The sequence below is a fragment of the Myodes glareolus genome, chromosome 18 (assembly GCF_982192425.1).
Source record: "Myodes glareolus chromosome 18, mMyoGla1.1, whole genome shotgun sequence".
In the NCBI taxonomy this organism is placed as follows: Eukaryota; Metazoa; Chordata; class Mammalia; order Rodentia; family Cricetidae; genus Myodes; species Myodes glareolus.
This window is the reverse complement of record NC_142043.1, coordinates 36,406,008-36,420,280: the sequence shown is the minus strand read 5'-3', so window position 1 is coordinate 36,420,280 and position 14,273 is coordinate 36,406,008. Positions and strand designations below refer to the sequence as shown.

General features: G+C 44.1%; 1 protein-coding gene across 1 annotated transcript; it reads left to right on the top strand.

Moving 5' to 3' along the window:
* Window positions 1–1,372: 1,372 nt before the first annotated feature.
* Lyg1 (lysozyme g1) lies at window positions 1,373–13,492 on the top strand. The gene is made up of 6 exons (XM_048430488.3): window positions 1,373–1,572; window positions 7,168–7,242; window positions 9,742–9,846; window positions 10,588–10,799; window positions 12,917–13,049; window positions 13,236–13,492. Exons 2-6 carry the CDS (start codon window positions 7,200–7,202, stop codon window positions 13,352–13,354), a joined length of 612 nt encoding a protein of 203 aa, XP_048286445.1. The 5' UTR covers window positions 1,373–1,572; window positions 7,168–7,199; the 3' UTR covers window positions 13,355–13,492.
* Window positions 13,493–14,273: the final 781 nt, after the last annotated feature.

The window sequence follows — 14,273 nt, the reverse complement described above, 5'->3', positions numbered from 1 at the left end:
CTGTCCGGGAACCCAGGGTAAACAGTAATATAGCCTGTAGTGTAACTGTTTCTGGGAGAAAGCAGTTTTGTGTGAATCTGCATCAAAATTGCCTGAGCTGGGTGTGGTGGCTCACGCCTTTAATCCCAAAACTTGGGAGGCAGAGGCAGGTGGATCTCTATGAGTTTAAGACTCTATAGAGCAAGTTCCAGTACAGCCAGGACTGTTACACAAAGAAACACTATCTTGAAACACCAAAAAAAAAAAAAAAAAAAGAAAAAAGAAATGGCCTTGAGATCAGCGATCTTCTTCACCTTCACCAGTCTGCCTATCTTTGTCAATCTGTAGGCTTGTGTACTAGGCTATATGCTGATATGTGCCTGTGTGCTACACTACACGGGGATATGGGCTTGTGTGCTAAACTGCATGGTGATGTGTGCGTGTGCGCTAGACTACACGTTGATGTGTGCCTGTGTGCTAAACTGTACGTTGATATGTGCCTGTGCACTAGACTATATGCTTATATGTACCTATGTGATAGACTACATGCTTCTAAGTACCCGTGTGCTAGACTACACATTGATATGTGCCTGTGCACTAGACTACATGTTTATATGTGCCTATGCGCTAGACTACATGCTTATATGTGCCTGTGTGCTAGACTACATGTTGATATGTACCTGTACACTAGACTACAAATTGGTATGCGCCTGTGTGCTGCACTACATGTTGATATACGCCTATATGTTTGAGCACATGTTGATATGTGTCTAGGTGTTTGCTGGTGTGCCTGCTTCACAGCCTGTGTGCTGGTGGATAAAGGACATCCTATCTACCTACACTTCCTCACATTCTTCTCTTCAATCTCTCTGCTTCCTGTGGTCCGCCTCTTTTCCTGGCCTTTGAGCTTAGACCTCAGTTGTCTCAGTCATGGACAGAGAGTCCTCAAAATCTGAGCTGGGGGCACTGAGCTGTAAACGCCTTAGCAAGAAGCTCTAGCACAGACTAGGAGTTCATGAAAATCAAATCTTCTCCCTCTTCCTTTTCTCCCTCCCTTCTTCCCTCCCTTCCTTCTTTCTTCCCCCCTTTCTTTCCTTCCTTCCTTTTTTCTTTCCTTCCTTCCTCCCTCCCTCCCTTCTTTCCTTCCTTCCTTCCTTCCTTCCTTCCTTCCTTCCTTCAGCTTTCTATTCCTCTTCTGTCTTCTCCTTCCTTCACGTCCCTCCTCTGTCTCTTTCTCCATCCCTTCCTTTCTTGCTTCCTCACCTGACACCATACCAATAAATGGGCGTGAATAAAGACAGATGTTGGACCTGAATGGGCCATCAGGAACCTGCAATTAGGATTTGTCCTCTGAGGTGTGGTAAAAGAACTAATTGGTTGATGTGTGCAGAATGCCAGGACATTCTTGAACAAATCCTTATATGAGTTCAAAGTATTTGTAATTATTATGATTATTACTATAATTTATGAGATTTAGCTGTAAATCTTATAATAAGATGAGGTCAACACTTTTCAAAAGAGGAAGCAAGAAGAGACCCTATATAAGGTGCCGTGTGCTCGCCAACTCCGAGAAGAAGAGCTGACTGAAGGCAGGTGAGTGTGAAACATCCCTGGACTTGTTCTGAGCTTATGTAGAATGAAAACTCCAGGATATGTTAATTGATTGATAATGATTGTGTCTCTGATTCTGAGTAAATAAGACTGAATCAAATGAAACTTAAGGAACTTGCAAGAAAAACCCGAGTTTTAGAAACGCGAAATGATAGAATAATTCTTTCCTACTCATTACAATCACTACAGGAGTTGTATATTTCTTTCCATGCATGTACAGGGCTTCTTTGGATGTGTGCACATGCACAAGAACAGGAGGACAGACATGTCTGTTCATTTAACACTAACAGTAATAGTGGGACTGCATAGAAAGATGGCAAAAAATTATGGATCAATGATAGGGAAAGAAACTCCTCATTTTGGGACCTGGTAGAGCTCTCTCATCAGCAGAGAAGCAAGAACTCCAGAACAACCAACAGCTTTGCTCCCTGACCAACTCTAAACCCACAATTTTCTAGAAATCTCACTAGAAACCCACTTATACGGAAAGATATACTGAATGCCTTTGGTAATCCTAGTAGCTCCTTTATTCACCTCATCGGATTATAATTCCATTCAAGGCATCTCCAGAGCTGCCTTATAATCTCATTTATCAGAAGAGAAAAGGGGGGATTGCTAACTGCCTTCTGACTTATAAGTTGAGAGCCACCAAAATGACACGTATGGCTAACCCTAAGATACTTACTGGCAACTCTTCCTGGAGGAACCCATATCCATACCTGGATATGTCTTAATTCTGTTTTGTTTTCTGTTTTGTTTTTCTAGACAGGATTTCTCTGGAGCCTTTACTGTCCTGGAACTCGCTCTGTAGACCAGGCTGACCTTGAACTCACAGAGACCTGCCTGCCTCTGCCTCCCAAGTGCTGGGATTAAAGGCAGGTGCCGCCACAGTCCACCTGCGTCTTAATTTATGCTATTCTCTTGTGGGAAGCCAATATCCACACTTAGTTATGTCTTATTTACTTCTGGAGTGCTTCTCTCCCCTAACACGTTTGCTTAGAGCCTATATTAAAATATTTCCAGTAAAATCAGCAACTCTATGCCATGCTGCCTAGTCCTAAAATTCTTGTCTCTGTCACAGCCCCATGAATCCTGGGTTTGCCTGAGTTGAGATCCTTAAAAGATTAAAGGACCTCCTTGGGCTACTGAGAGGGAGATTGCAGAATTACGTGTCTGTCGGTGAGACTGCAGAACCATGTGTCTGTCTTCTCTCTGCTGACAATAGATCAAGTAGAATGTCTTTTTAGTTCTTTTAAAACCAAAGGCCAAAGTGTTGGTACCTTGTCGGGTGGTAAGCCTCTCTCCCTTCATGCTCAGTCTTGCTGATGAAACATTGACCCAGACATCTCAAGTGTGTGGAGGGTGGGCAGGGTCCTGCTTTTTCTGGAAACCGTGAAATAGGTCAGTGTACCTAACACAATGGGTCTCAACTTTCCTAATGCTGTGGCCCTTTAGCACAGTTCTGCATGTTGTGGTGATCCCCAACCATAAAAATTTTTTCATTACTACTTCATAACTGTAATTTTTTGCTACTGTTATAACTGTAATATATATCTGTGTTTTCTGGTAGTCTTAGGCGATCCCTGGGAAAAGGTCATTTGACAACCCCCCAAAGGGGTCATGATGCATGGTAGAGAGCTGTTGGTCTAACAGTTTAAGTCTTGGATATCAGAGTTAAAAGATGGAAAAAGGCTAAGAGTCTATGATGGAGGAAACCTGGATCTTTTTTATTAAATATTTGTTCAGAAGGGGATAGTCCTAAGCTCATGCAAGGCTGATGGTTTTTCCATCTTCTTTCTTAACTCTGGCAAAATGAGAACGAGCAAAACCAGAGGTACACAGGCAGAAGACACCCTTTCAGACAGTCTCCACAGAAAAAGGAACATTACAGATCTGCCGGCATGGGAGAGACTTTCTCAGACCTAAGTTTTCCTGGCTGGTGCTCACAACTCATAACCCAAGCTTAGCAAGTGCATGTGATCGTAGACCACGGAAAAATACAGTCTGTGAGCAGGAACCGGTTAAAACATACATGGGCACGCATCTGCAATCCCAGTACCAGGAAAGGTGAAGCAAGAGGAGGTCCAGTCCCAGGTCAGCTTGGGTTACAAGGCAAGACCCTATAAAATCAAGCTGGACGTGGAAGCTCACAGCTGAAACCTCTTTCTTCAGTAGGCAGAGGTGGAACCCTGTAGATGTGAAGCGAGCCTGGGCTATATGGCAAGTTCTAGGTCAGGCTATGAAACCTGATCTCAAAACACAAGCAAACAAAGATCTGTAATGTTGCCACCTTATATTGTGCTCTAAAAAGTAGATTCTATTTCTCTAGGAGTGCAACCCTAGTGGCAGAAGCATTTTATGTTTATGACTGTCATTGTTACTGTCATTTGAATGTAAGGACCATTGAGACAGACCAGTCTGTAAGGCAGTGGGTCTTTACCAATGGTTAGAAGTGAAGAGAAGAACAGAACACCAGGAGGGGGAAGAGTGGGAAAGGATGCTGCTGGGATGGCCCATCCGCCCATCTGGAGAAGACGGATGGAAAGGTGGGTTAGCAACAAAGCAAGGGCAACAACCAAGCATGTAGTATAAGAGACCATGTCTAATGTGGCTACCTAGCCCAGTTCTCAATTCTTCCAGAATCAAATGGGTCATGATGAGGCAGGGCCACGCTCATCTCTCAGACACCAGGGTGCTGATACAGCACATTTGCAGGCTAGCTGGAGGGTCCCAAGGGTATGACTTGCTATCTTTCAAGGTTAAGGTGAAGATCCACGGCTTTCATAGAAAAGGATTGGAACTTCCTGGCAAAGGGCTATAAATGTCAAAGATCCTTATTTCTACTTCTGGTCCTCAATTATTCAGAGCTGAGGAAGAAATGGTCTTTATCCATCACAAGCCAATACAATGCTTTGGGAATTACAGAATGCCCAGTGGGGAAAAGACAGGCAGAAGAAGATGTCCTGACAGAGGCTGTGAGGAATGTCGGGTAGCCCCTGAGGAGCGCTCTGGTTGTCATTCCAAAGGTGGCCTGTTCCTGCAGCTTGATACTTCCTTGCTGCCTTTCCTTTTTAGCTCTTTATATCAGGAGGACAGTGTCATAGTAGATATTGTGACTGATACCAGGGCATTGCACTTACCTTGACTGCCATTTTCAAAATGCCTTTGAATGTGGGGAGCGGCCGGGCTACTAGCAGATGAGTCATATGTAACAAATGAACACTCCTTGAGCACACCCCGGGATGCCTCAGCTTTTAAGTATAGAGTACTGTTTGACACCTGGACAAACTGGGCCATGAAGTCTGAGTCACTCTGCACGCTGTTTATGAATGGACTACCTTGTTTATTCATACAAGAAGCCCATTGTTGCTTTTTGCTCTGAATAACTGAAAATAATGGGTTTGCGTCTCTGACTGCATTGGGCATCAGAAATTTTTTGTTGTTAAATTGATTTTGTGTTGTTAAGTAACTGGTGCAAGTTCAATGCAGATACCTAGTTCCATGCTTGGAAAATGGGGTAACTCTCGTATTGCAAGAGAAGCTCTGTCTTTCCTCTTGGGTTTCCAACAGGAAGTATCTCCCTTTCCTGGAAAATCAGCAAAATCCATTGAAATGCTCCAGGGTCAGCCTTTGAGCATGAGCAGGGCTGTTTTTCTAAAGGAACTTTCCATAAAGCCCTTGAGATATCTGCTTAACACACCTAGAAAGAGGAAGCTTTGGCTGAAAAAGATGTGGGAGACTCAATTCAGCAGACTGGCCTGTGGACATGTCTGGGGCAGCGGCACTTTCCTGACTAATGATCCATGTGGGAGGCCCAGCCCGCTGTGGGCACTGCCATCCTAGGCAGGTGCTCCCGGGATGTGTAAGAAAGGTAGGGAGCTGAATGTGAACTTGAGGGCAAGCCAGTAAGCAGTGTGCCTGCATGGTTTCTACTTCAAGCTTATGCCATTCTGACCTTCTGCCCTGTTTATGTTCCTAGCCCACTTTCCCTTGATGACGGACTTTAAACTGTAAGACGAAACACACCCTTTTCTCCTCCGGATCGATTTCAGTCATGGCATTTATCACAGCATCAGAAGGAAACTAGGAGAAAGGGCGTATTTTTGTATTTTTGTAAGGCTATGAACATTCTTTCTGTACCTAAGCTCTTTCCCCAATTCTTTCAGGAGATTCACTGTCCTCCCTCACCTGCATTCCTGAGACCAGAAATGCAGAGTACATGGCTTCTGTTGAGGGAAGAAATCTGAACGCTCCTGCAAGGGCAGCCGATAGTCCAGGTTCCTGAGCATTTCTGGTCCCTAAACATGACATTTTCTACACAGATAAGGGAAATCAGACAGACCGTTTCAATGTTGTAGGAAAGATAAGCAGAAAACATGGTTTGGTTGTAGGGCCATGTGCTCTACAGTTTGTAAAGATGGAAATCAAGTTACTTCCTGAATGCCTCTCCATCTGGGGACATCTCATCCTGGGTGTTTGGAAGAACCCATCTATAGGAGATAGAGAGAGACAGAGACAGAGACAGAGACAGAGAGAGAGACTCTGCTGACCAGGGGAGAGGATGGGAAGCATCTGTAGCGGGTGGGGTTTGTTGTGACATTTGTGTAGTGTGGTAATCAGAGGGAACCACGAATGCTTGTACATGGTGTCATGGAAGTTTCTGGAAGAACTGGTTGGGGTGAGGAAGAAAGTCATCATGGCAGCCCATGCTTGATGGTCTTTGCTACCAGTTCTCCAGTTGAGTGAGCGCTTCATGATTCCAACCCTGGGGCCCAGCCCGTGACCTACTTTCTGGGACCTTGTCTATCTATCTTTCCTGGGTTCTGACCTAGGAGTGCTACAAAAAGAGAATGAGGAACACAGTTCCAGGGGTCCCAGGGCATCTGGGGTTTCCCAGAATGGGCCTCAGAGCAATAAGGCAAGTCTTTCTTCTCCCTTCCTTCATCCAAAGTAAAGAATTAGGGTTGATTCCAAGGCACTGAGTAAGGCGTGTCCTTTTCTCCAACCTAAAGGGAAGAGTGCCCAATTCATGAAAACCATCTATACAAAATTCTGATTTTCCAAAGAAAAACCAGCCTACAGCTCACAACCCCAGAGAACTTAGACAACAAAGAGGATCCTAAGAGAGACATACATAGATCTAATCTATATGGGAAGTAGAAAAAGTATATTGAGAGTGTGAGGACCATGGAAGAGGATAGAAGGGGAGGGGGGAGGAAGGGAAGGGAGCAGAGAAAAATATATAGCTCAACGAAAGCAATTTTAGAAAGCCAATAAAAACATTCTGCTTTTCATGTCATATTTGCTTAATGTGAATTGCTTTTCAGCATCCCAAGTCGGGTCATTGTGTTTCTCAGTGCTGAGACGCAAAGTATCTCGGCATTCCCATGGTCTACTTAAAAGGCTAAATGGTGCACCTGTCTGATTTTACTTCTCCATTATGATTCAAATTATCCTTTTCCTACTTTGGAAGTGGGGAACTCATTCCATCGAATAGAACTCCCCCCCATAGACAGAATGTACTGTTCTGACAATGACTGACGCTTTGTATCTTTAAACCAATTTTGATTTGAAAAGCATTTCAGGAGCCGTGGAACCAGCTACTCGGCATGTCTCCACTGTGGCTGCTTCTGGGCCTCCTGGCCTTGACTGGTGAGTGTGTTTCATTTTTCACAAACTTGGAAACAGATAGAAAAAAAAATCATAAGATGGTAATGCTATAACTTCCATTTGTGAACTAAAGTGAAAGCATTATTTTTTCTTCTTCTAAAATGTCTGATAAACCCCAGAGTTAGGAATAAACACCGAGAAACCTGTCCCAAGGGTCCCATAAAAGGATGGGGATTCCCTATAATTCCCGGACACTGGAAACATTGCTGGAAACCAGGCTTTAATAGTCACCCTTGTAACTGCTCATGACTGTTATAAAATATCTTAAACTGTCTTAGTTATTTTACTCATTGCTGGGACAGAATACTTTACTACAGCAATTTAAGGAGAGAAGGACTAATTTGGATTACAGTTTGAGATTATGGTCCATCGTGGCGGGCAAGTCATAGCAGTGGGGACTTGAGGCAGCTGGTCACATGACAGCTATCATCAGGGAGTGGAGGGAGATGAATGCTGGTGCTCCGTTCATTTTCTCCTTCCCATTCAGTCCAGGACAGCAGATCATGAAATGGTACCGCCTACATCTAGGTAGGTCTTCCCAGCTCAATTAACCTAGATAATCCCTCACAGACACATGAGGGATTTGCTTCCGTGGTGACTGTGACTCTCCATCAACATGGCAATAGAGATCACTCATCGAACACCACAATGCTGAATTTATTTGGAGACTATGTATTTCCAAGGATAGACTGAGGCGGCTGTCATGTGACTAACATAATTCAAGGAGAAAAGCAGCTCTAAGAGAATCCAGATGTGGTGGAGCTGATGGGCGCATAGTCACAGCCTGGGATTTCAGCTTTGTTCTAGCACTGCTCGCAGTTAGAGCAGGAAGTGAAAGCATTTGCTTTTTATTTGAAATGTTTATTTACTTATCATTTGTTTTATATGTGCTAATTCATTCAGCCAGTGTTTGAAAACTCCTACAAGGTGCAAAGTACTGAGAATATAAGGAGCTGTGAGGATGGTGTAGTGAGGTTAGGGGAAGGTCAGCGAGGGACAGAGCAATGACACCATCAACTGTCACATGAAGGACATTTGTCAGCAATCATGAAGGCAGAAATGCATTGGCTGAGACATTAATAAGGATATCTGCTTAAATTTTTACTTTGAATGTATTTGCAAATCATTAGACCTTTCCACTGAGAGAAATAACATTTCTCTCAGGTTAACTCATTCACATCTATGAAGTAAAAGCATCTACTCCAAAGCATGAGTATTTTCAGATGTCAGCTTCACGAAGCTGTAATGAAAACAGACCCTGGTGATAAACAGATGGCTTGGCAGCTGAAAGCACCTATTGCTCCTGCAGAGGAGCTGGGTTTAGTTCCTGGCACCCACATGGCAGCTCACAAACACCTGTAGCTCCAGTTCCAGAGGATCCAATACTCTCTTCTGGCCTCCTTGGGTTCCTGTTAGGATACAGTGCACATAAACTCATGCATGTGCACACACACATAAAAACATAGAATCTTAAGATGTATTTATGTGAGCAATCAGGACTCAAATAATGACATGCCATAGACAGAATTTCCAAGAGCTGGCAATCATTGAGTGAATGATATAACTTACTTTAGTCAGAGAATAAACTATACTCTGAAAGTACTGTCTCCATGCTAGGGAAATGACTCCACTGGTAAAGTGCACGCTAGGTAAGTATGAGGGTCTCAGTTTGATGCCCACCTATGTAAAAATCAAGGCACAGTGACTTAGATTACTCTGGAGACCAAGACAAGGGGGATCCTGTATTTAGCTGGTCCATGAACACTTGTAATCCCAGGACTTGGTAGGTGGGGATAGGAAAACCAGGAGGTCAACATAATCCTTGACTGCACAGTGGCCAATCTGGACTGCATGAATCTTGTTTCAAAAAACATCAGTTAATTAGTCAAGTAATTAATGAAATCAATGCCTTTCATTCAGGGGTGACTAGGATAGCATATATCTTTGGGAGAGCAATACAAGAAAGATGCAGAAAGAGAGTACCTCATATAGAAACCTGGTCCTATAGCTGGTCTGAACACACTCTCTTTACAACCTTGGCCTCCTGCCCAGAATGCTCTGGGAGAAGCTAACACCAAACCCAGTCCCTGTTTATAGACCATAACTTTACTTGGGGTCTGGATGGAGATGCCAAGATGACATTAGCTTTAAAATACATGTTTTAGTACATGCAAACATGAACACCTTACCAGATCATCGAGCTGTGAGACACTCTTGAGCTTTTCCGAGGAGGAACTAACTGCTCCAACAGTTTCTCACGTTTGCAGGAGAGGGCGTGAGAATTTAAAATCAAACCAGCGTTGTGGTATTACTATTACGATATTATAATATCGTTGTGATGTTACTATTTAAATTTCAAGAGGTTGACACATAGTGCGATGCTCTAGCTTTCGCAGATTTTATCGCCATTGTTTCTATTGATGTCATTCATTCACAGCCTTCTAGCTCAGTACCCTAGGCTGAACTTTTCTCCATCTGCAGGCTCCTCTGAAGGCAGCAATTGGGGATGCTACGGAAACATCCGAACCCTGAACACCCCAGGAGCATCATGTGTGATTGGAAAACGCTATGGCCTGCCTTACTGCGGTAGTTAACCATCTCTGTGTCTACGCTTTCCTCTTGACTCCTACTGTTTCTCACGGTCCTACTCAAAGGAAGGAGTGGAATGAGAGCCCTCCACATGGGGTCCAAAGCCCTTGTAAGAGGCCTGGCTCTACTTCTAAAACGAGTCATGTCGTTTTTCAACTCCCTCCTGAAGCTGGGATAGCCATTTTTACAGTTTTTGCAAACCCCATCTCATGGGGTAAAAATGCTTCTCAGATTGCAGAAGAGACTAGAACTGGGGCTATCCCATGTAAATCAGATAAATCATCTTCTTACTAATAGTTTAAATGTATAGATGATTTCTTGGCACCAAATAGAACTAGAAATTTGGGCGGTTGTGAGCAAAATTGTCCAGGGGGACTTGCCTAAAGTCCCTAACTGAAGGGTAAGGGGTCTTTCTCCTTCACACAGTGACCCGTTGCAGTGACATGATGTAGTTCATTGAGAAACTTTTGCTGGGGTTCTTTGGACTAGACCAGTGGTTTTTGTGCCCACAGGATTGTCATGGGAGGAACAGAGCTTGGCTCATGGCACTGGTGGCCACAGAGATCTCTAACTTCAGGAGGTGCATGCATGGGGTCTTGATTTTGCTTCATAGAAAAGGTCTTAAGCTATGAGGTCAAGAAATGGCTACTAGGGGTTTAAATTTGGGATTTTCAGTCACAGGCCTAAGTCTAAGCCTAAGCACCCCCAGCCACATACTTCCTTCTGTGTGTGTTCCAGGAGTCCGTGCCTCTGAAAGGCTGGCTGAAAGAGACAGGCCATATCTTCTGAGATATCAGCCCACGATGAGAATCGTTGGCCGGAAATATTGTATGGATCCTGCAGTGATCGCTGGTGTCCTGTCAAGGGAGTCTCAGGGTGGCAATTTTGTGGTCGACATAGGCAACATGGGCAACATGGGCAACATGGGCAATGGAATCGGGGTGATACAGGTAATGACTCCATCAGTCAAGGTGACTTGATGCTGAGGAAATGGGTCCCTGGGAAGACATGAAGACATAAGTTCACCAACACTCGTTTGGAAAGCCAGTCATGGTGGTGTATGCCTGTAATCTCACAGTGGAGGCAGGTGGACTCCTGAAGCTCACTAGCCAGCCAGACAAGTCAGTGAGCTCCACGTTCAGTAAGAGAATGAAGAATACACTCAATATTGATCTCTGACCTCCACGGGCATGCTTATACACATACGCTCCATGTGAACATGCATACACAGACACACAAACACACACAGAGACACAGAAAGAGAGAGAATGTAGCCCTTCCATTTTGTGACCCAGCTCCAGAGAACATGATTATGGTTTCGCTGCAGATGGCACAGGGACAGAGAACAGCCTGGGGTCTGTGAGAGGTACAGCGATTCTGGTACCATTTCTACTATACTTGGAGTCACAATTTCTCTTCAGTGTGAATATTGCTTTATTGCTAGGTTGCACCACCCAGGATACACGACTCTGAGTTCCCACTGAGACACTAGTTCAGAAGAAAGATCACAGAGTTCATCTTTGCTCCGTAGTCTTTGTGTGTGACCTTGGGATGGGTCATTTTACTGGATCTATCGCCCTACCTTAAAATTCCATTTTGTTCTTGGCAGTGCTGGGGAGCTCAAATATGTGTGTTCTAAGCAGGTGCTCTACCACTGATCTCTACGCCAGCCCCCCAAATGCCATTCCAATAGAATTATAAGGAGTCATGGGAATAATGTAAAAAAGTAGCTATGTCTGGTGGGTTCTCAACAATATTAAGTTCTTCTCTCCTTGTCTTCTCTCTATATAGCTCTTAGTTCTGAGGGTTGAGTTTTAGTCTTGTACTGATTCAATCCAATATTACTCATCAGAGTTTTGGGGGCTGAGCCACTGTCAGGGACCAGGGTGAAGAAGAGGATGGAGTTTCCTGTTGCCTCTCAGACTATTGTTGAGAGACCTGTGTGCATTGTGTCATTTTCAAGCTTTTAGGAAAATTTACTACTTAACGACCTTTGAATTGGCTTCTCTTGACTACTTCTAATAAACTTCAATTAGAAAGTATCTTCTGGCCGGGTGGTGGTGGCACACGCCTTTAATCACGGCACTCAGGAGGCAGAGATAGCTGGGTCTCTGTGAGTTTGAGACCAGCCTGGTCTACAGAGTGTCTTCTAGGACAGTGAGGCCTACACAGACAAACCCTGTTTTGAAAAACAAAAACAAAAACAAACAAACAAACAAACAAACAAAACAAAAAAAGAAAAGAAAAAGAAAAAAGGGGAAAAAGAGTATCCTCTGATACCTTTTCTCTTCTCATTTTGATTTATAGACACATTCAATAATCTGATTAAATGGGGACAGGGAGCTACCAACAAGGAAATGGGACACGCAGAGCAGTCCCTGTAGTTAAGTTACCTTGGCAAAGGGAGAACGCAGACCAGTGATTCCTTGTGGCATTAGGAATGGTGCCATCTACTTTCCCATCTTTGTTTGTTTTTCTCTTTTGTAAAATCCATTCCTTGGGGGAAGGATTAGCCCATCTCTTTTGATATGAAATAATAATCCCCTAAATTCAGTCGTTTCTCCTCAATCCAATAGCTCTATCAAAATGGTGACCTACGGCATCCAGAAAGTTTAGAATTCCCTTCAGACCTTCTGATGACCTGCAAGGAGGCCTGAAGTCTTCCTTCCTGCTTCATTTGGAGTTAGATTGCAGCATGGAGGAGGGGCATCACACTGGATTCTACAGGCGCTAACCATCTTGGCCTCTGACTTGACCTCTTTTACACTGGGGCAACAGAGAAATGATTGCTTGCCCCTCCTTAGTCTAAATCCTGTGGTTTATTTTTTTTCCATGGTGGTGACACCATTTTGCATTCCCATCAACAGTGCACAGGACTCCAATTTTTTCATGTCCTTGACAACATTTGCCTTCAGTGTTTGGGGCAGTAATTCTCCTAGACGTATGGAGCGTCTCCACTTCATCTCGGGGAAGATGGGGAGTGAACGGGGAGCAGAAGGGAGACGAAGGAGTAGCTCCTTCAGCTGAGAGTGCTCATCAGGTGCTCCCTCTGCCTCCCTCCTTCTAGGACCCAAACTTCTACCCTCCCACATCCTGGAAGAGTGATTCCTGGGTTTCCCAGAAAACTGAGATGCTGGCATCTAAGATCAAAGAAGTCCAGGCTAGGTTTCCAAGCTGGAGCCCTGACCAGTACCTGAGAGGTATGTGTTCTACTGTTGGTCAGTGGTTTCACAGTCTGGAATGAAGAGATAAATGTTTATCTCTTAATAAAAACCAGATTCTCCAGGCCATAGGTGCCTGCTGAGGGCAGTTGGGAGAGGGAATCTGAACTTTCTGCAGAGTGTCCTTTATGCTAAGTGAGGATTAACTTGTCACATGAATTTCAGGTGGACTCTGTGCCTACAGTAAGGGTCCCAACTTTATCCGAAGCAACCAGGATCTAAACTGTGACTTCTGCAATGATGTCCTTGCGAGAGCCAAATACTTCAAGAACCACGGCTTCTAGCACCTCAGATGAAACTCAAGTTCTACTACCATGTATGAGGCTCACTATTCCACCAATGAGGCTTGCGGGTGGAGACTGCAACCTTAAATCTGAGTTGGATTTGAAAGCTGTCAAAATATCATAAGTCATAATAAAGGAAATGCCATCACCTGCACTATAGAGTGTGTCTTTTTATAAACATTTCCCACTGGGCGGTGACGGCACACACTTTTAGTACCACTTGGGAGGCAGAGGCAGGCAGAGGTCTGTGAGTTCAAGGCCAGCCTGGTCTACAGAGCGAGTTCCAGGACTGGCTCCTTAGCTACTGAGAAACCCTGCCTTGAAAAACCTAAATATATAAATAATAAAAACACCCCCAAATAAACATTTCCCTAGATGTTAGCTCTAATATGGTTATCTGTGAGATGAGTCCTGTGTCCCGAGGAATCCAATTGTCAAGTTCAGCAAATAAAATCTCAGGAAACCCAAGTTACACGTCAAACTTAGGCATTGAGTTTGGGGCAGTGTTGGGAATTAAACCCAGAGCCTCATGTATCTCTACCACTGAGATATCTCTACTTCAGCCTCAATGATAAATAGTATTTTTTAATTTTTAAGGATTTTTTTGAAGCAGGGTTTTCCTGTGTAACCTTAGCCATCCTGGAACTCACTTTGTAAACTAGGCTGGCCTTGAACTCAGAGATTTGCCTCCCAAGTGCTGGATTAAAGAAGTGCGCCACTATCAACCAGCAAGATTTTTTTTTATTTTTCCTGTTTGTGTGTGGCTGTTTTGCCTACATGTAGGTCTGTGAACCACATGCATGCAACACCTGTAGAGGCCAGCATCAAATCCTCTGGAACTGGAGCTACAGGTGCTTGTGAGCCACCTTGTCAGTGCTGGGAATTGAACCTGGGTCCTCTGAAAGAGCACCAAGTGCTC